The sequence below is a fragment of the Harpia harpyja genome, chromosome 6 (assembly GCF_026419915.1).
Source record: "Harpia harpyja isolate bHarHar1 chromosome 6, bHarHar1 primary haplotype, whole genome shotgun sequence".
Lineage (NCBI taxonomy): Eukaryota > Metazoa > Chordata > Aves > Accipitriformes > Accipitridae > Harpia > Harpia harpyja.
This window is the reverse complement of record NC_068945.1, coordinates 60968334-60994601: the sequence shown is the minus strand read 5'-3', so window position 1 is coordinate 60994601 and position 26268 is coordinate 60968334. Positions and strand designations below refer to the sequence as shown.

Below are 26268 nucleotides of genomic sequence, written 5' to 3'. Positions count from 1 at the left end.
TAACTTTATGAAGTACTGAAAATGCAGGAGTGTCATACTTTTATAGAGGCATAAAGATGCTGTTGGTTTTGTTCTTTATTTCTTTCCTTGAAACTCCTAGCATTAAATTTGCTTTTTTTGACTGTTACTGAGCATTGACCTCATTCATAAAAAATAAAATAAAATTTTAAAAAAGCTATTGTGACTTTAAAATCTTGTTCTTGATCTATAAAATGAGGTACTCTACTAGTGTTTGCAGAATTGCTTTATGTGGAAAGATGCAGAAGGGAACAGTGAACACAGCTTTACACAAAGTTCCAGAAAGGCCTTGACATAAATATACAAGTTGTTCTGGTTTATTCTAGCTGCCTTCAGTCAGCAAAATGAGATTTTATCTCTAACATTGACAAATAAAACATTTTCAGGCAGAAATGTAGTTTTAAAATTCCTGTTCCTTTAATCTACACAAAAAGTGATGCTGCTTCTGGTCTTTTGAGGCCTTAATTCAGAGGCCACTGAAAGATGAGAGGAGAGTGCCATAGACTGAATGGTCTTTGGAGCAGATGCTTAGTCACTGATATGAGAATGAAATGCCTGTCATGCAATTTGACTTCTCTGCTACCACTAGCACCTCCTGAAACAGGAAGACAGCTGGGCTCTTATATTATAGATTCCATTTGTAAGTGTTAATTTTAATGCCTGCATATAAAAGAAAAGGAAAGGGGAAAGATACATTTCATTCCCCCAGTTTTCCTGTGCATCTTTAAATGTGCGGTATGGGACTAGTGGACCTTGCTAGCCCTTGTGAGACTTTTCTTACAAGAAAACTCCAGCATCATTGCAGATGTTTGGTCACTTTTCCTACAAGGCCATACCTCTGAGTTCTTCCCTTTCCGAGGGACTTACGTTTTGACGGGAACCAATTATAGTCGACAATGTTTCAAAAACTGTCTCCTGTTTCTCAGGGGCCTGTAATCAGTGTTCAAATCTTAGGTAAATGAAGTTTCATCTGTAAAGAAAAGATAAGCTCAGCAGAGTTCAGAAGGTGCCTTAAACAGCACAAACACCTTCTCCTGTTGAAATGTTTACATCCAAGGTGATAGAAAGCTGAGCAGCATTATCTTGCAGATGGTCTGAGAAGATTTTAATAAATACATAGAAAGGCATGTGTTTTTTCCCTACCAATTATGATCAAATTTTCTGGATCCAGGGCTAACTTACAGTAAGGAAACACTCCAGTTGTAAAACTAAGGCAAGATGGTTTAGAAGCAACCCAATGACTTAAAAATTGCATTTATATTGTGGATGTGCAAAACCCACCCTGACCCTTCTGATATTCAACCTGCTTGATAATCTCCAAAACTGACTTCTTTCTTTAGTTATGTTGGCTTTCACTGGGATTGCACAAGCGTCACTGAGGAGAGAACTCAGCTCAATGTCTAAAGGTGCTTTTGTTTATGAATAACAAATTAAAAGGGTGATTTGGCACAGCAGGTGAGATGATTAATATTTCAGGTCTTATTATTTTTGTTTGTGCATGTATGTGTTTGTGTGTAATTATACCTTTCAAGGATCAACAGCTAAGTGCAGTTAAACATTTAACATTTATCTGCATAAATGCAAATGAAGCTTGCATTTCAGTCAAATATTCTAAAACAAATAATCAGTATGGATTAAGAACACACATGATTTTTCTTCACAGTGTTTACTGCCCTTACTTTCATGATGACAAAAAGCAGAAGGGTGATGGTACGAAAGCAAGTTGAGAAGTTGTATATTCATCAATTCAAACCTTTTAAATTGATGGTGATGGAGAACAACTGTTTTAATTCATAGTAATTTGGAAGGATTTGCTGTGACCTTGAGTTAACACGTAAACATGGCAAGGGATACGAGAAAGATTCCTCTGACGTTCACTGAACTTGAGGGGAATCTTACTTTGACTTCAGTGGACTCCAGATTGAAGCTCTGAGAGCAGGGCCTGAGAAGATATGCACAGAAGTCTCAGGGATCATGCCACATCTGGGAAGGCATCACCCTTAGTTGCAGGGTTTATTGTTACAAACCTTAACCCTCCCCTGAGCACAAAGACAGGTCCTGCCTAACTCAGTTCATGACCATAAGCACTCCACACTGTGGCTGTGAGCTGGTGGTGGGTGATGAAATATGAAGTAATGTGAATGTCATCTTTCCTTCTCAAAAAACCCTGAATAATTTAATCATTTGGATTCCATTAAACTTGGCTACAAAAAAATTATCCCAGAAATCAACAGAACTTTAAGGAGAACTGCTTCTTTCCTGTGAGAGGTTAGTGTGCTTGTCAGTTTGCTTTAGTCAACAAAGTTGATCTATATTATACTGTACTACACTACACTACAATATACTATGATCTTACTGGGTGAAACAGCCAGGATTTTGAGCCAAAGTTCTGTTTAATGAGAGACAACATTTCTTCTTTGAAAATATGACTATCGGCAATGGAGTTATCTGGTTGGATGCTGATTAGCCCCAATGACACTGTGTGTTGCTATTTATGAGTGTACATATATAGATATATGAGCTGAGTGTATTACATATTCTTGCCAGCATTGCTGACTCTCTCCCCTTCTGGGAACTTCTGGGTGCTAGAAAAGCAGGCAAAGTAGTGAATAAAGGAGTGAATTTTAATGTATTTTCTTCAGTCACCCTGAATCAAAAACACTTAAATCCATCTGTTTCTGTGTCAGCAAAGTTTTTGTTGCACTGGGAAAAGAATATCAAACATTGTTGACTTTTTAAATAAAAAACCCCAACCTGTATGAGAAATGCATTGCTCTTAAACACAGTTCCATGAAGAATAATTGCAACTTGTCACAGAGAGAGGTTATAATTATGTCTGCTGTTAGTTATGTCTCCATGTGCACAATAGAAGTTAGCTTTTCAAATGTATTGTTCTCTAATGCAATACCAGTTATTAACATGTTGAGGATATTAGTTTTTGCTAATGAAGAAAAATAAAATGAGGTTGCAGAAGGGCTGGGTGGTGTCACACTGAAAGCAAGTGGAGGGAACGAAGACGAAAGAGAAGTGCTTATTGCAGAGATTTCAAATCTAAGCTTTGCCTCAGGAAAAGAAAAATTGCCCAAAGGGTCAGAATTTCAGCTTCTGTATTCCAGACCTTGCTTATATTTTTTTTAAATCTGAATACATATCAAACACTGGGCTAGACCTGACACTTTACAGGCTTCTCTGAGTGAAATGTTGCAGACAGATTGCAGTATCTTAGAGAAAAAAGCAAGGCTTAATAGTTGTTACAGTAGTTGCTGTGGGTGTAATTCTCTGTCCCTTCTTTGTTACTTGCACAAATTCTCTGAAAGCATGCTCGGCAGGTCTTATTATAGGGAAAAAGAGTTCATAGTATTTTTCTAGGCTTGCTCCTTATTCTGTCACTCCTTTAGACTCAGATTTTGGAATACTTTAATTAGGACGTGTACTCATATTAGAGATTTTTCCATGCTAGGAATTAAAAAGCAGATAGGCTAAAAAGCAAGGCAGAAGTGACTAACAGTTTCAAGTATCAGAATTTTAAATTGCCCAAGAAGGTATTCAGTGAAAATCAGAGCCCTTGAGCAAATCTTAAATTGGGTGCTCAACTCAGGAGCATGCAAAATCAATTGGGAAATTAGAAAATCTTGGCCATATGCTTATATGTTAACTTCACTTGACTAAGTCCTTTCTATACGTTGCTTCCTCAATTTGCAGTCGTTTTTGTGTTGTAAATAAGATACCCTTGACTCAGACATGAAAGTTCCCCAGGAAAACTGGAGAACCTTTCTCTTGTTAAACAGCACCCTAATTATAGAAGCAATTTTACAAACAATCCCCTGGGGGAAGCATTTTCGTTCTCATCAGGAAGGCTCTTGAATAAAATAACACCTTTGCTAACTTCATTTATTTACAACAGGACACAAGACTGAGACTGGGTTAGATTTATTGCCATTACCTCACTGATGCTCAGTAATTCATAAAACATTGGGTCTAGGAGTTAGCACTGCTGTTATTTCCTCTGATGCCTGACCTCACCACAGTCTAATAACATACAGGAAATCCAGAAGACAAAGGGGGAAAGCAGTGGCCTTGAATGCTAAAAATAACCATAGAAAACCAGTACAATCATGTAATAGAACATGGCCCAATAATTTATTTAACATAATAGTAGAATCTGCTAAAGCAATTAGAATATGTTCCAAATGTTTTTAATGGAAAATATGTTGGGGGTAAGAATAGGAACACTTAAGGAATTGAGACTTTTAGGTTATGTAGTTCAGTTATGTGTACTGGTTTTAAGTTTGTATATCTTATTGCTTACATATGCAGACCACTTAATAACTTGACTAGAACAGACAGTCATTGTATGGTGGTTATATTTCCAGAGGTCATCCTATGTGAGCCAGACCGTGATCTTAGGTGATGTATTACACTTGACAACCCAGAAAGTTGCAATACAAAGGCATTTTAATTCTCAGTGTCCTCTGAGAATTGTTCAATATCCTTGATGGTATCTAGTGTCTGGTATGCCATTGGGATGACATTTTTGGTGTCTTTACTAATCAGTCAAGGTTAACATGTCATTCATGTTAACTGTGTGTTTGGTTTGCTTTGGGTTGATTTTTTTTTTTTCTAATCACTCTGAATTTGCAAGTTTTTCTAAAGGGATAAATAGTATAATGACACTATAATGAAATTCCTTGATATTTTTCATGTCTGCTCATTTATTTGTGTTAGAATTAGAACAATATTTTATCCAAAATATAAATCTAGGCAGTGCTTTAAAATTGGTGCAAATAGGTACATGACATCATTAGAAAAAAAACCCAAAACAAATACTGTTGCATGAAAGTCAGATAAGTGTAGTGTCTTTAGCTTGTGAAATATTGCAAAGTAAGTCCACAAACATATACTGCTTTTTGGAACAGCTGCTCAGTTTGACTGTGCCTGCCCTCCTTTTATTTACATATGTTGCACAGTTATTTGAAAGAGGCTATTCTTCATATAAATACCGATATTAGTATGCAAACTAGTATATTCAGGTGTGAACAAGACTTCACTATTTGACATTGACACTTGGTTTGTCTTCCAGTCAGAAGCAGAAGCACTTACAAATCATAAACTAGGAATAATGAGTAGATCAAACCAGCTGTTCCTGAACAGCCCATTTGGCTATGTTTTCCATTTCATTAAATTCATTGAATTATAATTATGTAGGTAGATAGATAGGTAGGTAGGTAGATAGATATGAAACATTTCCCATTTTGCAAAGGTATATGGTAACTTAATAAATATTAATTGATTTGATTTCAGAAGAAAGCAGAGAAATGTGGGACTTTTGATATTTGACTAAAAGAGAGCTATTGAGAAGGTGAGTTGTCCAAATTCACCTTAGTCTAGGCAGACAAGTTTTCAAAACTTGTGCTTACCAGAGTTGTCTACTGCATCTTAAGGCATCTTCTGAAGATTGTAAGCTAGGAAAACTTTCCAGTAGAAGTGACATATAGGGATAAGAGGAGAAACAGAAATCAAGAGCTCTGTTCTGTTTTCATTAATCTACAGAATGAAGCATAGAGCTGGATGTCATCTCAACAGCTCTTTTATCTTAGTATCAAAAATAACATTTCCAGGTACCAGAGTGTCAGTGAACAGCTACAAGTAGAGTGGCTTAGTGGAAAGAGTATTTCTTGAGTCTGAAAAAGAGGACGCAGGTTAATGTAGAGACTGAGAGGTCTTGCAGTGATCAGGAGGCTGGGTAAGCTGCCTGAGGGCAGGCACAGAGAGGTGGGCAGATCTTCTTAGGAGCGCATTGTCAGTTTTGTGGGTAAATGCTCTTCAACAGACGAGTTCTTTCTCTGTCCCCTTTAGCACAGCACAGCAGCCCAAGAGAGTTTCAGTTCCAGGCCCTACAGAAGCTGGAGATCTTTCTTTGGGAACACCATTTTACTAAAGATCTGCCACTTACAGTGACTTCCCACAGGGTTTTAAAACTAGTTTCCGATAACTGAATTCTGCTAAGCCTCAAGTTGGAAAAACAAAATACAATAAAGGTGTTGCAGAGCCCAGTATCCCCCAAATCTATGCAGGTAAAAACCCTATAGCGTATGGAACCTGAACACTAAAAGTCAGAAGCCCATTGTGTGCATTTCTTTTCTTTTTTCTTTCTTTTTTCTTTCTTTTTTCTTTTTTTTTAAATAATTAATGATTTAAAACAGTTGCATTGTTGCTTCAATCACTTTTCACCTATTTCCCCAATGGTTACCACTTGCCTCAACATTTACATTTGTTTTAATATTTGTATTTTTTGCATAATTTCTCACATTATATTTATTTGCACTTGCACTTTTTTAAAAATAAAGCATTCCATGGGGATGACTTTAATAAAAGTTTCTTATTAAAAGTTCCATAACAGCATGATTCCCAAACCTGAAACCAAAGTCCTCATATTTAACAGTTTTCATGACTCAATAGATTAAGTGTGAAATAGGAAATATAATAACAATAACAACATAGCCATATCCTGCACAGTTGTTCCACTTACTTAAAATTATTCTTGAAAAGTAACACAATTCATAAATAAATCATTTCTCATAGAGTGAAATGTACTTAAAAGACTCTGTGAAATATTCTTGATATAGTCATAAAATATGTGCACAGAAAGTTGTACTGGGCAAGAGGAAAACCAAAAATTCGCTGAAATTAATATATAGAAGGGGAGATTAAGGAAAAAAACCAAAAAAACCCAAACACCAAAACCATCAGCGTCTGTTTTCAAAGTCAGGTGTCTCCAATCAGCTGCCTCAGCAGTGTTCATTTCAGAAAGACTCTTAGCTCAGACCTAAATTCATATCAAGCTTCCTCTGTGGTCAATGAAGAGAGATCTTGCCCTTGGGAACTGCAGTTCTGAGCTGGTCTGACTTGTCATTCAGAGGAACCTGTTGCTTTCTGCTGACTGTGACTAGGGCAGCAGCAAATTTAGCCACCCCAATTAATGCCTCTATGTAGAGGGCATAAATCCAAACCTTAATAAGTCTGAAAGTTCTTCTCTGAGTGGGAAGTGGGGCTTTTCTTTTTGTTCTTACCAACACTGAATAATACAGAGAACACAATATTTCAGTGCCAGCAACTTCTGACTCAGTTAAGAGACACTGCCGTTGGCCTTAAAGTCCTCCAAATGGATACTCCTTCCTGGTGCAGTGTCATACTCCAGGCACTCCACTCTGGCAATCTTTTGGGGTTATTTTTTTCTGGGGTTTTGGGGTGGTTTGTTTTCTGTGGGTTTTTTTTTTCCCCCTTTAATCTATTTGTCTTATAAAATGCTTCATGGTAGCACAACAGAGTCTGTGGAAACAGCAAGGGAAATGTTAACATCGATAATGCTCACAGCTGTGGCCAGCTCTACGTTTTTTATTAAACAAAGGATGTGATAGTTCCTAAGGCTCTTGGCATCTTGAATCCTCCTGGACCATCCCATGTTATTGTTTGGCAGCTTGTTGTGGAGATCAACTAGCCCCTGGAAGGTACCCTGGAAATGTACTCCGTTCTGTTTATGGTTTGGGGGTTACAAGAGTAAGGATATGAGTTCCTTCAATTGCACTAGAGCAGCTAGGGAGCATCACTGCTGTCAAACCCCTCTATGTCTTCCATGCCTTATAATTTAAACCAGCAATACCTTCTTAGTAGCTGCATGCAATCCATCAACACAGCCTCTTCAGATCATTTGCTTGCACTGCATTGATTTATTATTGACCGGCAGCGGTTTCGCTGCATCAGGCTCTGCAATTCTGGGATGGTTTCTGTGTGAATTGCCAGAAAAGTTTCAGGAAAAAAATCACCCTGAAACTCAGCAGTCAGTGCTGTCCATTCTGATAGGTTAGTTCTTCCCCATTAACCACACATTTTCTCACAAGCCAGAAATAGTACTAAAGTGGGAAAGAAGGTTTTTTTGGTTTGTTGTTTTTTTTTTTACCAAAAACAACTAGTGTATGCTTTCATCTTTCTTGTCCTTGTTTTGTTGAGACAGCTCTGGATGGGCTAGCTGCTGACAGAGATACAAAAAATGTTTTAAAAAGTTATCATACTGGGTATATATACATATGTATATGTATATATTTATATGTGTATATAGCATTATATTGTATTGATACACTGGCTGACCAAAGCTATTCAATAGCAAAATATTAAATCAGTCTTGGCAAATAGCAATTTCTTGTCACCACTCAGTATCATGATATGGGGCATTATTTCAGCCATATTTCAACTGTTTGAAAGTGAATTTCTGGAGCCTTGAAATGGCAGATCATCGTGCCAAAGAATGGGAATCACAGTAACTTTTATGTTCATCTCCAGGACTGAACTGTAGTTCTTTCTGGCTGAGTCTTGCAATCTATAACATTATGTGCTACAGGAAAACATGTGTTTTAAGGAGCCAGAAGCATAATCTCCCACCATGCAAGACATTTACTAGGTAAAACAATTCATGCTATACCGTGAGCCAGCAGTCAGGTATTGTCATTATGAGTTTGTGGAATTTCAAGACCTAAACAATCTCATTTTCAGTAGTTCTATTATGGATTATAAAGAAGCATCAATGAAAGATAAACCTAGAGTTCAAAACCCAGCATCAATGAAATAAAACATGCTACCGCAAGGTTTTTAGCTCCAAGGATCCTTAAAAAGATTTGAAGCACATTGTAATGTCTTTTTGGGCTGCCAGTGCAACTAAAGAAGGGGTTTGGACAATAAATTGGACTCATTGTTGAGTTACAAAGGCCGTTCTTTGAATATTTTTTTTTTCTTCTTCTTGCATTTCTAGAGAATTTCCTCCAGCCTGGCAAGCTTGCTTTGTCATGAATTCCTGTCTTCGATTACATAATAGCCCTCACAAAAATTTGAAACAGTGAGCATTTGGTGAACACAATTTTTCTTGCTGTTTGTGGCTAAGGTATTTGCTGACTCACTGCAGTATCATTCTTTGCATTCAATTAACTGCAAAACCCAAGAGGCAGCAAAATTATAAACTGATCAGAATTTTTTCTGAGAAGAAATAACGTGCATTCTTTCTAGCTAAAAGCTCTTGTCTGTGCTGTGCAAAAGAAGGCCACACTCACACAGTCCATAGTCCCGCCTAAGTCTCTGAGCAGAGCCTTGGTCTTTGCTATCTGCAGGCAGACTGATTTTGGTGCTGAGTCATTACCCAAGAGCTGCCCTCACTCTCTCTGCTGCCTGCACACAGGTTTTTCAGGTGTAATTTAGGAGGACAGGACTTACAACACCAGGAACATAGCTTGTTTCCAGTCTGACACGGAGGCTAACTCTCTGGAAAATAATCAAGCACGCCTTTTATAAAAAATGAGGAGATGAAATTTTACCCTCAAATATTGATATTGACTTCTCATGTCAGTTCTTGCTGTTTTGGCATCTTGGGGCAGAATTTGGGTGCAAATGCCACAGACCAGTGACTAGTATGATCAAGTACCTATCATTAGTCATATTGCTTCCTTGGCCTTTGAAATGAGGGTGCGGATGTACATAGAAAAGAGTTTATTCCTTTGTTGCCTGTATTCATTGTTGGTTTGTAGATAGACATAGTTTGACTTCAGCATCCAAAAAGCTATTTGGGCAAGTTGCCCTGTTTGTGACAGGTTGGACTTCCTATAGCATGTTTATCAGAATTCCTCAGACTAACCATGATACATTTATTTGGCACTCAACAGCCATGTATTTATTGTCATTACTTGCCCATACATTTTGAAAGTTTTAGTGCATGTCTCTACATTGCATTTTTACACTGTGGGATTTCCCTGTCAGGCCTCTTATTTCAAATGCTTTATTCCACAAACACAAAGAGAAGGGTAGATCATCTCTGACTTACGCTGACCCAGTTCTCCACTATTTCTTGCCTGCTACACACCAATATCAGTAGAGTTACAGTGACATAAACCAGAAGAATACAGTCAAAAATCAGATCCTTCCTACACCAAATCACTTTCCACATCTGTTTCCTATTTGTCTTGTAATGACACATGGGATTATTTTGGGAATATATTCTGCTTTAACTGTCATGCCACTGACTTTATGGCCTTACCAAATATCCATTGGTGTGCAGGTTGAGCAATTATCATCTACTGAGAAGAAATCCCAAGAAAACATAGATTGATAATAACATTTTTCAATAATGGCTTGTAGCATTAGTGCCATTTTCTATTATCGTAGTTGAGGTCTAGCATTCTCCTCAATTTACTGCTTTTATTTGTTGTGCAAGATCTAGATATGGACCCTACAGCAGAACTTCAAAACCAGTTTTCTTTTTCATTATTTATTCATTTCTGGTTAGAAGGAGCAAAGTCAGAAAATCGAATAGAAGCAAGGAATGTGTCTGGACTATTAAGAAATAGACAGACAAAGGGAAAGAAATAAATTTAATACTGTGCAAGATATTACAGATAAAGGATGACTGTATAAACATAATCAGGCAGGCTACATCTACAAGAACATGCCTTAGGATACTGAGCTTGAATTCTGGAATCAAACTTCATGAAGTTGTGTCCACACTTTTTATCTTACAGTGCAGTAAGCCCCTCCAGATAGACTATCCTGCTAACAGTCCATTTTCCCTTCCCCTTTTTCTGCAGTAAATGGAGTGAAATGTGAAGTCCTTCTGATGTTCCTTTGAAAATATATAATATACACACAGATACGTGCTTACATGATGTAATTAAACAAGCCTGTAATAAAATAAAATAATAAAAACTATAGCCTGTGACTCACTCACAGAAACATGGACTCAATAGGTTTAAAATAATACCATTTGGAAGTATGTTTGGTCACTGGCCTGGTCCATGCCTGGATTCAGTACAGATGAGCAAGATGGGGAAGGCAGGGTGCCAGGGAGAGTACTGCTTCCAGATACTTGAATTCACTGCTCGTGAGAAAGACATCAGCTATTTGAATGATCTTCACATTAAATAAACATTACCAAACCAATTGCTGAATAAAATTTGAGTTGTTGATATCTTTTTGCATCCTCCACAGCATTGTGGAGTGCCAAATCTCCAGCACTGAGCACTGGAACGTTGCTCTTGAGGGTGAAATTATTGTGTGCAACTTTGAGACTTTTACTTGTGAGCACAAGACACTGTAAGACTCTGGAGTTTACACGCTAGTTGAAGTTCTAGCCTGAGACTTAGTCCGGAGAAGTGAAGCTGAACGGGCAGCTTAGGAACAGCCTATAACTGCTTGAAGGGTAGTTATGAAAAGGAAAGACCCACACTCTTTGCCATCATTGTAGATGATATAATAAGGACCAAAAGTCACAAGTTGTTCTTTGGAAGATTCAGTTTAGAAAAAAATGCTTCACTAAGAGGGCAATGGAAGTTGCCCAGAAAGGTTATATAGTTTCCATTCCTGAAGGTTTTCACGACTTGGCAAGACAAAACCAAAACTGACCATACACCATGTTGGTAATAGTCTTCTTTCAAGTCCTCCTGGACTTAACAATATCTAGAGAGCCCTTCCAGCCAGCAGCTCTATGATTCTGTCTTTGGAAAGGGATGATGAGAATAAGACAGGGGGGATTTCTCTGTGGAAGCAGTAAGTGCTGTAGGGACTTGAGAATCAAGGTAAAGAGCTGATTTATTATGAAATAAATAGGGAAAAATATTGTAACACCTTCTTAGTTGCTTTCTACTATCAATATATATATTTTAGACATATATTCTGAAGTTATTTCTTTGTTTATTTTCCTAAAACAGATGAGTGATGTCTGATCAGTCAATAAGAAAAAAAGAGGCTGTATCAAGCTGTAGTTGCTATTACAGCCTAAACTACTTGGTCCTGCAAATATTGGTTAAAGGAAGTCCTTCAGCACCTACCTCGTAGAGAATTTTTAGCTGTAAGCGACTGAGAACTGGGTGCAAAGGCCTAAGTAAACAGAGAAACTGTTGCAGGGTAGGAGTTGTCCCAGCTCTGGGGCTCCTTGACTTAATTAGGTGTCAATGCAAATTAACCACAGTGCAAGTGGGAAATGGAAATTTCAGTTTTCGGTGTGGCCTCCAAAAGTCTTCTGTGAATGCAGAAATCTACTGTGCAAAAAGCATCCATTCTTCTGGTTTTACCCTCAGTGCAAAACATAAGATAAACACACTATTCAAATTGATTGGCAGATTTGGTCCCCCAGTTAAAATTAAAGTAATTAAATGTACTGAAAAGCCCATTGCTCTGGATTTACTGACCTTGATTTGACTTAGTGTTGACTGAGGCCCTTTTTAATCTTGGTTTATATCCCCATATGCTTTGCCCTCAGCCTGTACATTTTAAAAGTTTTGTTGCATAGTACTGAAAAATAAAAAAAAAAAGCTCTCCTGATGCAGTTAAAGTTGAATTTGAGGATGCATGGAACAGTGAGTCACTAAATAGGTTAGGTTAGGTTAGGAAAAGCAGAATTTAGCATTGTATTATGTACTAATCTACATTTGCAGGATATTTCAGAAAAGTATAGTCAGTGAAAAATAGGTTTTATCTTTTCTCAGACAAAAGCTTCAAATTCCAGCTTCCTCAGTTACTATTACTCAGACGTATTCTCAGTGAAAGCAATAAGAATTCAATGAAACCATGTAAATTGTATGTGAAGTAGAATAGATGAGGCAAAGGCTGTGCATGTATATTTGTACTTTTGACTAGCCTTCAGCACAATACTGATTAGAAGGTGTAATTTGGCTTTCCTGAAGCCACAAAACCCAGTATGAATCCTATATACTGCTCTTTGTTTAATTCAACTTATTTTTAGTGTTCTTTCATTGGATAATGTTGCTTTTTCTTTCTTTTTTTCCGCCCCACAGGACAACATTTTTAGAATGGAAGATTCACATTTTGAAAATGGCCGAGGGAAAAGCCCTTATGATCCTAAACTGCTGACAGCTTCTCTTTTAGTAGGTAGGTGCCACAATACAAGTTCAATGAGATGTGCTTTCACTGTAAATAACTGCCAGTTTTCTGCTTTTTTTCTCCTTGCAGCACCTATGATAGGGCTTTGTTTTCTGCATTTTATTTCCAGGCAAAAGTCCTTCTAGTTTCATTTTTAATATAGTTGACCCAGGTCTCTTGAGAAACATGGTGTATGTAAAATAAGATTCAGGTATCACAAGAGCTGCTTTGTACCTCTGTAAGACCTTGTTTCTGCAAAGTGTTTCTCCTCCTCAGAGCTAGGTGACTCTGGAGGTATTTTAATTGCCCAGTTTACAGACTGGCCACACTGACGGTTGCACCAGCACAGCTGAGAGCAAAGCAAGAGCAGGAATAAGTAATTTCTTACATCAGTTTTGCTGCTAAGGAAGGTCTATCACCCAACTGTATCTCCATGTGAGCTGGAGATATACAAGCAGCCACAGGTCTAGGCCTTAAGATGATGTTTCAGCTGAAGAGATTTATCTGACAGTGAATACAATTAAACTCCTGGCCAGAACAGTGGGATTTCTATAAATTAGGTATTTCTGAATTAGTAATACTTCGTTTCATGGAATAGGTAAGTATAGAGCATCTGGACTGTGTTAATCTAATTGAACTAATCCAATTGATTGAATTTATCTAATTGATTTAACTTATCTAATTGAATTAATTGTGTTCATTGTTCTTCCTTCTCCTTTACAAAGAAGGCATAAAGATGTTTTGTGAGAAGAAATTAAGAGTGAAACAAATAGATTGTTCTTTCTGTAACAACTGCCCAGGTGTAGCCACTTTATCCTTAACGTGTAACTTTCTGGCAATTTATTACAACTTCAAATCCAATGGGGCAACAATAGTTTCAGAAAATTGCAGATTCTCTTATCTCAGAAGGCTTTGGGAAATGACACATAACCAGGTAACATTAGTTTCTCCAGGACTTTGTCCATATTGCTAGTCTAGGGCCTTGCCTACCATCTGCCCTTATTATATTAAAATTACATTTACAAATTAAGCTATTCAAAATAGACAGCAACAAAAATTTAGTCCTAAGTGTGCCTCATTTCCTGATGCAGCCCCTAATGATCACAGGTGACGAGCCACCCTCGGGACACGTACTTTTTAACAGGAAAAACAAGAAAGACGTCTATGTCTTGCTCCAACTTGTACCCTGTACAAACAGAAAGGAAAAAAATGTGTGTGTAAAAGGCCAGTGTATAAATTAGTGCCTGGAGCGACTTGAATTTGTGGCAGAGCTACTCTCAAGGGAATAGCTTTATTATTTACTTTAATATACAATAAAGAAAGAGAATGATGACAAGCCAGTATTACATGGTATACCCAGTATGCAACTGCACAAAGTCAACAGCGTCTAGCTTTTCACATTCCTTTTTTTTTTCACTCAGTCCGGCATAAATATGATTATCTTATTTCCCTTGGCTTAGATTTCATGTCTTTAAAACATCTTTGCTTTCTTGAGCCCACTTCCTATCACTATAATTTTCTCTCCATGTATTTTTCCTCCTAATAAACAGTAGACTGAGTATGATATTTTGTTTTGAATCAGGCTTCCATTAGAGCCATGGGTGTATTAGCTCTGTAGAAAATGGCGCAAATTCAACATTCAAAGCCAGTGACTAATTTCTACTTCAGTGACTTATACAAAACTCAGGGTGAAGCTAAAATTAACGTTCCTGCATCCTGAACATGAACACCCTTTCTTCTCTGCCTCCTCAGAGCTGCCTCACAGTCATATTGTGTAACTGATTATAACAACACGTTTACTTCAATCCTTTACTGCAGAGGTTCCCCTGATATTTCAGAAAGTGTACACCAGATTCACTACTGGTTCACAATGACTTATCTTTGCCCAAAAAAGCATAAATTTTACGGTAAAATGATGACCCAACACAAAATAATTTCCTCCCCCCAAAACAGGTGTGGAACAGGGAATGAACTGGGCAAGCAGTGACTGCACGGAGAGGTTTGGCCCAACTGCTCTCTGAAGTAGGTAGCACCGCAGTGAAGCGGTGAATAGAGCCATGGAGGTCAGGGGAGCCTCTTGACCACAAATGCTTCACACCAAGGGTGGACTGCTTTTTCCCTTCTCCTGAGCTGAATGACAGCTCAGCTACTCATGGCCCCTCCTGGGCCAGAAGTATTTGTCCTCACAAGCAACCATGGTTTATCTTAGGTTCAAGAGGTCAACTGTGTAAAACAATTACCCGGCACTCATTAAAATGCAATGTTATAATTAGTAACACAATGTAACTATCAGGAAGATAAAAGAAGGCCGAGAAGTAAAGTAATTTATATGGTTAAATACAGGAGGGAAAAATAGCCTCTGTTCTTCATCAGAAACACTAAACAGAGATTTTGCAAAGTGTAGAAGAAGTTCTTGACTCCATAACTAGAAGGTAAATCTTAGGTAAGTGAAATGTAATTACCCAAGCTGGAATTTGGGCAAAACACCAAGGTTAATTTGCAAAAAGTAACTTAAGATCTTTAACAGCCATTAGCGCTCAGGATTCCTATTTTATATTTCAGCTGAAGTAAACTCTTACAAGTGTAAAAACGATCTTCAGTATTCCCTCTCTCCTAAAAAAAAATAAAAATCAATAATATTTGAAGAAAAAACAAAACAAAACAAAACCAAAACAAACAGTTCATCATTATTAAATTGTTCCAATATTTTTCCAGTATACATTCCTTGTTCCATACACCTGCAAACTTTTTTCATTATTTTTTTAAGAGTTGTTCATTAAAGATAGTTATTGCTACTCTACTCTAAAGTAAACGCCAGCTGGGAACATGATATAACTAGTCCCTAGTAATGTAAGACATTACTTAGCCATTCTCATCTATGTGCTCCTAACTAAACAATCTCCATTTGAGCAGGCTAATGCATGAAAATGTAGAGACTTAGCAGTCCCTGGGCACCACTAGTGTGTATTCCAGGGCAGGAGGAAAATGAGAGGCAGCATGGTTTTCTAAGAATGTAATCACGGGAGAAAATATCACTGAATGTATTAGTCTAAAGCAATTGTATTGGGATAGTTGAAGAAAACCTCAGAGCATTGTCCCATTATCAGTCAGTTGCTCTTTAGGAAATGACCCTTTGGGATTTTGAGAAGCTCTGATGATCCAGAATCCTCAAAGCTATTTATGTTCCTGTGTCTCACTAATTTTTTTTTTTTAAATTTACTTTTTTTTTTTCTTTTCAAATTTTTTTTTTTTTTTTTTCCCAAAATCAGTTTAGGTGCCTTAATACTCCCAAATATATATCAATGTGATCTGAAATACAGTGGCTTCTTACCAAGGAAGAACTTTACTATCCTATTTATTAGAAATTAGCTACTAAATACGTATGAGGTTCAGGATTTTAGAGTTATTCTACTTTCTGGGAAGTTTTAGGTGTTAACTTCGAAAGGAATGAAGTCAAGCCCCTACTATGTATTTCTGAAAATCTTAATTTGAGTGAATAAACCTACTAACCGAGGGTAGCAGATTTCATTTAGGATCCCTTTTACCAGTGAGAGCAATCAGGACATTCAAGGCTTGTTTTTGCCTATATTCCCCATCCATTCAACTTTCTTATTTCTTTCAAAAAGGAAGTTTACACTTCTGTACTCTCCAAAACTATTACTTTTTTTTTTTTTTAAGAATGCAATCTTCTTTAAAAGCTGAATAAACAATTCCTCAAATAAATGTATACTGCTTAGTTTTTAACATCTTTGTATCTAATGAACTTGGGGAGGTGTTCACAGTTCCGTGCTGCTTAGGTGCAGTATGTGGGAAAATGATTCCTCCCCCCAAAAAAGGATTACTATGGGCTTTAATTGTTGCCTCTTTATTTAGTAAAGTCAATATATGTATTTCTGTTTGCATTCATATGTCAACATGCTACTGCTTTAGGATAAAGTGGTTTGTGTCCAAAACACAAAGCTTTTTTCTACGCAAACAACTGAGGGCAGTCAGCTTGTTCTGGACAGTCATTGCTTTATGCTGCTGGGCTGGAAATACAAACTGACAACTTTTTTTCCTCATTCTTTCCCCTTGAGAAAAGTTTGTCAGTTTTCAAACCGTACATTTCCACTTTCTTCTTAAATTTAATGGAAACTGCTTTTAAAACTACTGACAATGGAAATAGCACAGTGAAGCCTATCTATGACATAAGAGAATAATTTTCTAGACCAGCAACGAGTAAATTTCAGTCCAAAAGAAGGTCTGCATACGGAAACAAAGATGAATGTACTTCTATCTAGACAGGAGGCAAAATCCTCATGCAGCTTTTGAATAGCACTAACTCAAAGGATGTGCACATCTGGGACGTGACTTGAGGCTCACCCTGAATTTAGCAAAAATTACCTAAAGTCTTATAAAAATAAATGGTATTCCTTGGTATTTCTATCTGGGAGAAGTCAAAAATCCCCTTTTTGCATGACTACAGCAAATCAGTTCAAACTGCAGGCACTGGTCTAAGTACACTGAAACCTGGAACGGCTGTAGTAGAAAGCAAAGGTCAGCTAGTTTCCTACAGACCCTTCCCTCTTTGGAGCATGCTGAAGCCCATTATTGCCAAAAGTTTTACTCTATCGTCACTGATGAAAAAGCACCAGCCACAAGAGCCTAGTAGCATGAAAAATTCTTGGGTCGAAATGAGTCAAACCTGGAAGATATGTTACTTTCAGTGGGTTTTGTATGTTGAGTTAGAAACTGAGGTGCCAAAACCCCTTAGAATGCGAAATATTGCAAATATGTAATTTTAATGAGTTTTTGAGCTATATTTATTTTAATTTAAAAATGTAGTATTAAATACAGATTTTTTTTCTTCCTTGATTGACCTTTAGATCTGTTGGTAACTAGGAAGCAAAATAGGGCTTCTTGGTTTTTGCTTTCCCCCTTTGATTTATATTGATTTATCCGAACTCACTAGGGACTGAAAGACAAGAAAATGAAGATAAGGTTAAAGAAAGGTTAAGCATAGCATCAAAGCCCTTTTCACAAGCAAAAAGGTTTTATGTTCTTTAAAATCTCAGCTGCATACCCTGTACATAATAATCACTATAATTAAGTGATTGTCTCCCCTTTAAAAAAAAGTTGAAAATGACATAGAGGAATGATAAATTGGTAATTAATGATATGCTGTTCTGTTTCACTTCTGATTACACCTCCTGCTGGGCACAACTGGTCTATTTGCTTCTAATCTCTGCTGCGAATTCATTCAATTCCACGCCTTTCCACTATCATGTTTTCACTCTTCCTGACTTTCATGACTACCATATGGTACAGAGGCACTGTAGGTTCAATTGATAATTTCATGGTGTCAGTGTTCTGGGGAAAAGATGGCAGTGACATCCAATAGGCATGCTTGGATCTGGTTGTCCCACCATGGAAATACCTAAAATTGCCATGAAAATGATAAACTTGTTCATAGAGGGTGTTTTAAAATGAGGATATGGTAGAGTTCATCATGACCATGAAAAATTTAATACCTTAGCTTAAAGAAAGAGTTATTTTATCCTCAAACTTGTCTTTTTCACAGGAGACCCATTTAAGATGGTAGCTTGAAAATAGTAGTTGGAAGGAATAATATATTTTAACTCCATATTAAAAATATAGGGTATGGTATCTCACTTCACATACAGATATAAAAGGGCACACTCCTAAAAAAATGCATTTTTAGCATTTTGAATTCAGAGTCATTTCATGGACAAGCTGTACATTAATGTCAGAAAGATATGTGTTGTGCTTTGATCCCTGGTTGTTTTCTGTGTCTGATTGCTATGTACTTATTATTATTCTCTCTACCAGTTGGCAGGTATTTAACTTGACCTGGTCCTTTGAATTTAGAGAGTCTCTCTCTGCCTTGTCTATGATAATTCTAGCTGCCTGAGGAGGGGCACACTGGGACTCTAATATTATAAGTTTCATCTCCAGCTAGGCTATGTATGTGCCATTTATGGGCTGAAGTACACAGGTCAATTTTTAATTCACTTGTTCACTGTGATATGCATGGGGTCAAGGTAGCAGGGAATGATCTCATTTATTTTCTCCCTTAGCTGTTGCCCTTTGCCAGTATAACAGTTACAAAGGTGGCTGAAGGAGAAAGGCATGTTCTGTCTTTCCTGTAGAAGATACTGTTTTCTGAGGATCTGCTTGCTCAGAAAAAAAAAAAAAAGAAAAGAAAAAGCAAAAGAAAAAAGAAAACCCAAACAAACAAAAACCCACAAAAAGACAATTTCTATATGAAAAATTGAAGGGACCTGAGGACTTTCTGAATCAAGAGTGAATGAGCTGGACTCTCCAATTCCCAACACAGAGTCACAAAAACCCAGTAGGTTGGGAGGAACCTCTGGAGGTCTCCAGTCCAAACTCCTGTTCGAAACAGGGTAACTTCACAGTGAGGTAGGTTTTGGGGGGCTGCATACTACTGCCTGCCAGGGTCAGGTGTACAGCCTGTCACTGTTCCAGCCTAAGAATCCAAACATATTTTGTGAAAAGTGGCTGCACTGGCAGTCAGGAGATACAGCTCATTTGAGAGAGGTTACAGTTAAGCTCTACGGTGAGAAAGTGGGTCTAATAATATATTTTCAATGGCAATACATTGCAAATGGCATATTGCTTTGTAATTTTCTCATTATCCCTATTAGTGTAATATAAACATAGGACTGACAGCTTTCTCTGATTTACCATGACTGGAAAATTGAGAAATGTTGCTTACAATTATGTCCTCCCACAGATGGAGAACTGTACTCTGGCACAGCGGCAGATTTCATGGGCAGGGACTTTGCCATTTTCCGAACTCTGGGGCATCATCATCCAATCAGAACAGAGCAGCATGACTCCCGGTGGCTAAATGGTATGTAAAATATACATTTATCCGTTTACATTGATCTAGCCATTAAAGACTAGCACACAGTGCCATTCCAGCAACATCTGTGACATATACATCCCACTTTTATTTGGAGCACAATTTTGTCTTAAACCAGTTAAACTAATCAAAAGTGATTTATAAAGAAGCATTTTTGTTTTAATTACATTGAGATTTGTAGAGTGTGATTAAATTTAAAACATATACAGACACTATGGCTAACGCAGTCATGCCACAGGAGCAGATTGCTGTAGGGTGCAGGTTGGACAGAAGCTCGAGGCTTGTGGAGACATCAGCCACACATCAACACAAAGTAGCTACAGAGCCTTGGGCAGGATTGTGCCTTGTACAGGCTTTAATTTTTTACTAGACTGAAGGGAATCAGACACTGGCCACCAAAGTCCAGCAGAAAATGGATCAGCAGAGCTTCCTGAGCAGGCCAGAGTTGTCAATAGTTTGGAAAAAGTGAAAGGGGTCCTAGGCATTCCAAATTACTGGATTTCAAAATATTCAGTAGTTTAACAAGGCAGAATAGCTTACATTATTGTATGGATATTACTAATCATCAGGCCTGTAGTCGTTTGTTTGTGTGTATGGGGAGAGAGGGATGGTTTCAGAGAAACATTTGGTTTTGGCTTCATGCACCAAAATACTTAAAAATGCATCTGAGTACTCTATCCAAGTTCTACTGAAGTCAAAATTCCAATAGCTTAAATGGAATTACACTTGGCTTTAGCTATACAAGGATATAAGCATTTTGGAAATGAGAATTCATCATCTGAAAAGGCTGATGAGATTTAAGTGAGCCAGTAATACTAACTGTAGTTACTCTGAGTTAATTTATATTTTAATTTTTGAAGAGTTAAATAGCCACTTTTGCTGTACATACTGCTTGCATCTGCACTCCTGTTTTTGAATTCACAAAGTAGCCACATTATTAATGTCTGTGTTGAGGTCCAGGTTTTCTTACGTGGTTTTGCAATTTAGTGCAAACTGTTCGCACAAATTTTTAATGTGTAAGAGCAGACTATGTTTTAACAACACAGCTTCTTATTAGCTACAGTCGGGAATTTCTAGTATCATACTGGTTATCATATTAGCTGTATATACAATCTGTAACAAAACCAGTCCCTGATTCATAATTAAAACCATAAAGTGCTATTGCAGGTTGGATAAACAACTCTATATATGACATATGCATTGGGTATATGTATCAGATAAATGTGTAGATGACAAGTTGTATGAATCTGTATTTTAATATGATAAGTTGTATGAATCTGATTTTTGTCCTGTTAAATTTAGTTTTGTCATAACTAATGTGGACTACTGTGAGAACAGATTCAGGTCTATCACATTCCAGTTCTACAGTCAGTGCTTGCCCAGTAACGCAGAAATATTGTTCATTGAGTTATTTTGTTATAATAATAGACAAGATTTCTGGACTTCTGGGGACAGTAGAGTACAAGGGTTATAGACATATCCATCTATCTTGGTACCTGGAAGAGTAATAATATGTTAAAGATAACACAACACCAGCTTTTGTTATGGTAGTCATGATGACATAAAGTCCAATCATGCAAGCAAAATCTGCTTTTGTGCAGAAGATTTGCACAATGACAGCTGAGTCAGGAGGATTTATGCAGTGGGAAAGCACAACCATTGTCCACAGCCCCTGTACTTCATCGCTGAAAATGTGTCATTCCTTTGTGGATTCGGTTATCAGTCTTTCAGCAGTAAATGTGAGAACTGCTTTTCCCAAATTAGCACTAAGGTTACATCTGACAGGGTGCAGAAACCACAACTGCTTTGTGCTCAAGACGGGGAGGAGAAGACAGACACATAAAGAGCTGATGAACCTCAAGCTCTCTAGAATTTAAGTATTGTCCAAAATGAGCATAAAAGTAGAAAGGAAGTATTCATCATAGCACAGGGTGAAGATGATTTTCAACCCTTAAGTGTAGTTCTTACACTATATTCCTCTATGGAAAGTTTCAAGCTAATTTAAAAAAAAGGTAAGAATCAAACTAAGGCCTTTAGAAATTATTCCCATATCTGTCTATAATTTAATAGAGAATGATCCTTAAGTACATTTTTGAAGTCTATCTCTCCATTGCAGCTCAATAATTTTACCTTCCTAATATGGAAAAGTTGGCTTGAAATCTACACTACAACATTCCTTTTAAAGGCTCTAAGACTTTACTGTTAATTTCCCAGTGATAAGATCCTGGCAGCCTTTCCACACAGTACTCCTAATTTCAGCATCTAACAGGGAAATTGAAAAATGATAGTTGTTTGGGTTTGAAACTCTGCAGGCATGCCAGGTTTTTTTTGTTTTTTTTTTCTTTTGTCATTTGTCTGGTTTAAATATAATAGAAGCTTTGTGTTTGCAGGTATTTAAAGTGCATATACTTTTAATGAAACAAGCTCTCATTGAAGGATGAGGTGTAATCTGCTTTCTTAAAGTTCTGTATAAACTAGTTTTGAACCTTATGTTTACAGACCTTTATACCTTTTTTAGTAAAGACATGGATTGCTACGGAGTGATGGGTTTGCTTTTCTAGTTGTTTTCTACAGTGTGCTTAGCCTCAGGTTAAAACCACTATTCTAATGGACATATACAGAAAGCTGGATAAGAACACCAGTTCTAATCAAACTTACAAGGAGAAATCCTCATCCCCATGGAGTTTAATGACTAGGTGGTGAGACATCTAGTTGTAAGTCCTTGCTAACGTTTACTTCATTCAGAGCAGGAACTTGAAACTGCTTCTGCCATATTAAGGCTAAGGTCAGAACTCACAGGGTGCAGAAAACACAGTTGTTTGGTACCAAAAATGGAGAGGAGAAGACAGTGGCACATGAAGAGCTTGCAGACTTTTCCCAGAATGTAAATATCATCCTTAACTGGCATAAAAGTAGGGCAACATTGCACAGAGCGATTAAGTTTTTGGATTTAAGTATGAACACAGAGTTCCTACAGAGATCACACAGTCACTTTTTGGAGATGCTCCACCTTCTCTAAGAAGTTAAATGTTGCTGGGAAGAGGGCTTTGAACTGTGCCCAGCCCAAGGGAAGGTGCTGACCAGCAGCTCTTAAAGACTTTTTAAGTCTTTTAAAAATATTAAATACTCACAGGCTTCTAAAGACATTTCATGTTGTAGAAATAATTAAACAATCACCAAGCCAAATAAAGCAAGGGAGACTGATTCTATAGCCATGTAGTTGGGGCATTCATCTAGAAGGTAGAGAACCATACATCAGTCACTGTAGCAGTGTATATTTAATTATTGATACAGAGTTGGCCAGATGTGACATGGAGGCATTTGCAAAAACACAGTAACATAAGTTGGTGCTCAGGGAAGTCATCCTGGATACAAAAAGCCACATTTCAGTGCCCCAGACTGAATCACGTACTTTGTTATAAGCCATGTACGTGCTCACCCTGGATGTTATTGGCTCCTCTGGTAAGTACATGAAGTTTCTCTTCACAAAAAGCTTTGACAGTCTTAGTTGGTCCCAGTGAGGGTCAAGAATAGTTTCGAATTCTCAGAAAAAAAAATCCTGAAATTGAAAAAACATCTCCTGTCCAGCTTTACTATAAGAGGCAATGGCTTTGATGTTATACATATATCTTACAGAGTCATGCCTACAGGCAAAACCCATGTTTTCCTTTAAATGTGCCATCGCCTCTTATAGTTCAGAGCCACAAGAAGCTAGTGTTATTTCAAGAAAGTGTAGATCAAGTCCTGCTTCTATGAACTGCTTCAGCAATAAAAAAAGATGAGTAGGAGGCCTGAGCAGGTCAGAACAGCTTACCCTGGTAGCTCCCTGCTGAACTACACGCAGCGTTTGCTGTACACCATCCACGGCAGCGTTCATGCAAGGGCTGAGGGCATGGCTGGAGGCAAGAAGGCAGAAATGGCAGTGCAGTGTACCAAAGCAAATGCAAAAGCGATGTACTGAAGGCAGTTTTCAAGCTGAAGATTAGGGGAGTGGAAGGAAAGCTTGGAGCTGCTCTCATCTTCCCTGACTTGAGCACAGGGGATCTGGCCTTAAATTGTTAACATTTTGTAAAATGAATAACGATAAACATTTATATTAAAAGCAAAACAGAGTTGGGCTGCAGAAGATTTGAAAGGAAATGAAATCACAAAAGCTGCATTAAGATAGTTTTATGAATCTGGTTTGCACCCCAGAAAAGTGAGCGAATACTGGCCTCGCTCACTCTCTTTACTAGAGTTGGGGTTAAGAGAGACTGTCAGTCTGGATTTCCAGCCTTGGCTTGGAATTTCCTTGCTTTTTATGGGTTTAAACCAGCTCTATGATATTATTTTAGCATACTTTCCATGGCTTAATTTTTAAAGTGGGGTAGTAGCTGTGCTTAGTCCCCTGGGGTTATTGTCCTTGGTAATCTTTACTTTACGGTTACATAAACAGCTGAGAATTATAGAAGCTGAGCGACTGTTCAATAAAAAAGAAAATGCCCTCTTAAATTTCACAGGCTCCAAGGCAGGAAACATGGACTTGATACTCTCTTGGCATTCATACAGAACTTTAGCCATCACTTTATGTTGTTTCCGCTTACGGCAGTTTGTAGGACGTCCCAGCACTGGCAACATACACACATAATTTTGAATATATACATATTGCACATTACAGGAATGTACGGGAAGGGAAAGACAAGATTGCAGCTAGTTTATAGGATTTTTACCTCTCTAATAAAAATGTATTGAATGTGTCAAGATATTTAGAAATTAATATTTTTTCTCTTGCAACTACTCTTTCTGAGACTCTTGCTGATATGTTCATATGCTGCATCCTTAAATCTATAATTTGTCTTTGGTCACCCACACCAAACATTTTCCCCACCTATACATACCCACTGACACCCCTCTCTGCTGTGCCACTCCTTTGTCCCTAAATGCCTTCCTAATTTCCCACTTTCCAGCTTGCCTCCTACCCATTCCCAATCCAGATATACAGAAGGCACTAAAATACATGCCACCAAAGGTAAGCAGATGTGGAAAATGGCTGACCTGCCAGCATAGATAGGACCCAACTATCCTGGTACTTGGGGTTTATTTCGTAAAGTACATCCGAGATATTCTTGCAGAAAGGAGGTGATGTTACAAATACAATAACTCTCCAGCAAGAAAAGAGCTATTTAAATAAAGGACATAAAAAAAAAAAAAATGGGGTATGAACTACATCTGAATATATTTAGTCTTCAAATTAGAAGTCTTAAACCATGGGGGGAATGAAATTAGAAAAAGCTGCCCAATAGAAGCAGACAGTGAGGCAGCCTAGCTGGTTTTAAGAGGAATATAGATAGCATTTTATGTGTCGTCATATAGCACACTTGACTGACATTGCAAGGGACTGTGGTGACTAGACTAAGATGTCTCTTCCAGGTCTGCATTCCTATAAATTTACAGGGGCATATTTAAACAATCTTACCAGTGAAAACAGTGAGGGATTTTTTTTTTTTTGGGGGGGGGGGGGGTTGTTGTTGTTCTTTTGGTGTTTTTTTTTTCCCTGCAAGGATCTCTTGCATTTAAAATATGCATTTCTATATTTGAACCAAATTAGTCAGCTGATATCTCCTATCATGCAAGCTGTAGTGTGGACCAAGTCCTGCACTTTCCCACCACTGCTTATACAGGCACGAACAACTCCAACCCTTGCAGGAACAAAACATGTCCATATATGCAGGTCTCATTTCTCACTCAATACACCCTCCCACCCCCATTCCCATTATCTTCATTGCTAAGAATAGTAATAAATAATTTCACAGTGATAAATTCCATGTGTGACAAATGCTAATGTCACCTAACACAGTGCTAGGAAGTACTCAGAAACTATGGAGACGGTGGCATAATAATGTGAACAGAATGGCATACAAACTCAATTTACAGGTTTTTTTTTTTCTCCCTTAAGTCTGTAGATCCAAATTTGAGAGATTGAATATGAATTTTAAATTGTTTTCCTCATTGCAATTTAACAAGTCTTTTCTCTATACATTTTTATTATAACCCGTTCTTTTTCTCTTGGAAGAAATGTAGAATTTCTGAAATCATAAAATAATCACTTCTTTCTTAATATTATTACTTGACATTTATACTACCACTAACCTGAAATGGTTACAACTCAGGAAGCCATAGGTCCAGCTGAATACTTGATCAGGAGATACTCATGTATTTGAACCAGTTGACTCATCTTGTCTGATAGCTGCTCCAGGTATCTTTAGGCAAAGTAAGAGAAGTATTTGATTCAGAAATCAAAGACCAAGTAGCAATTACAGAGTGTGCTTTACAGTTCCTCTGGATGTGAGGAAGATCATGAAGATGGTGGGTGACGACAACCAGAAAAATTATAATCTCCCATCAAGTGGCCTAAATGAAATTATTTTCAATTCTTCTATGAAACAGATCTCTCTCTTCCCTCTCCCCCA

At 37.6% G+C, this 26268-nt stretch overlaps 1 protein-coding gene across 1 annotated transcript in view; it reads left to right on the top strand.

Annotated features, from left to right (window-relative positions):
* The window catches only part of SEMA3A (semaphorin 3A), a 336793-nt gene that overhangs the window by 255895 nt on the left and 54630 nt on the right, over nt 1–26268 (top strand). Inside the window, exons 7-8 of the mRNA XM_052789790.1 lie at nt 12846–12939; nt 19688–19807. Coding sequence (XP_052645750.1) covers nt 12846–12939; nt 19688–19807 — 214 coding nt within the window. The remainder of the gene's footprint in view (nt 1–12845; nt 12940–19687; nt 19808–26268) is intronic.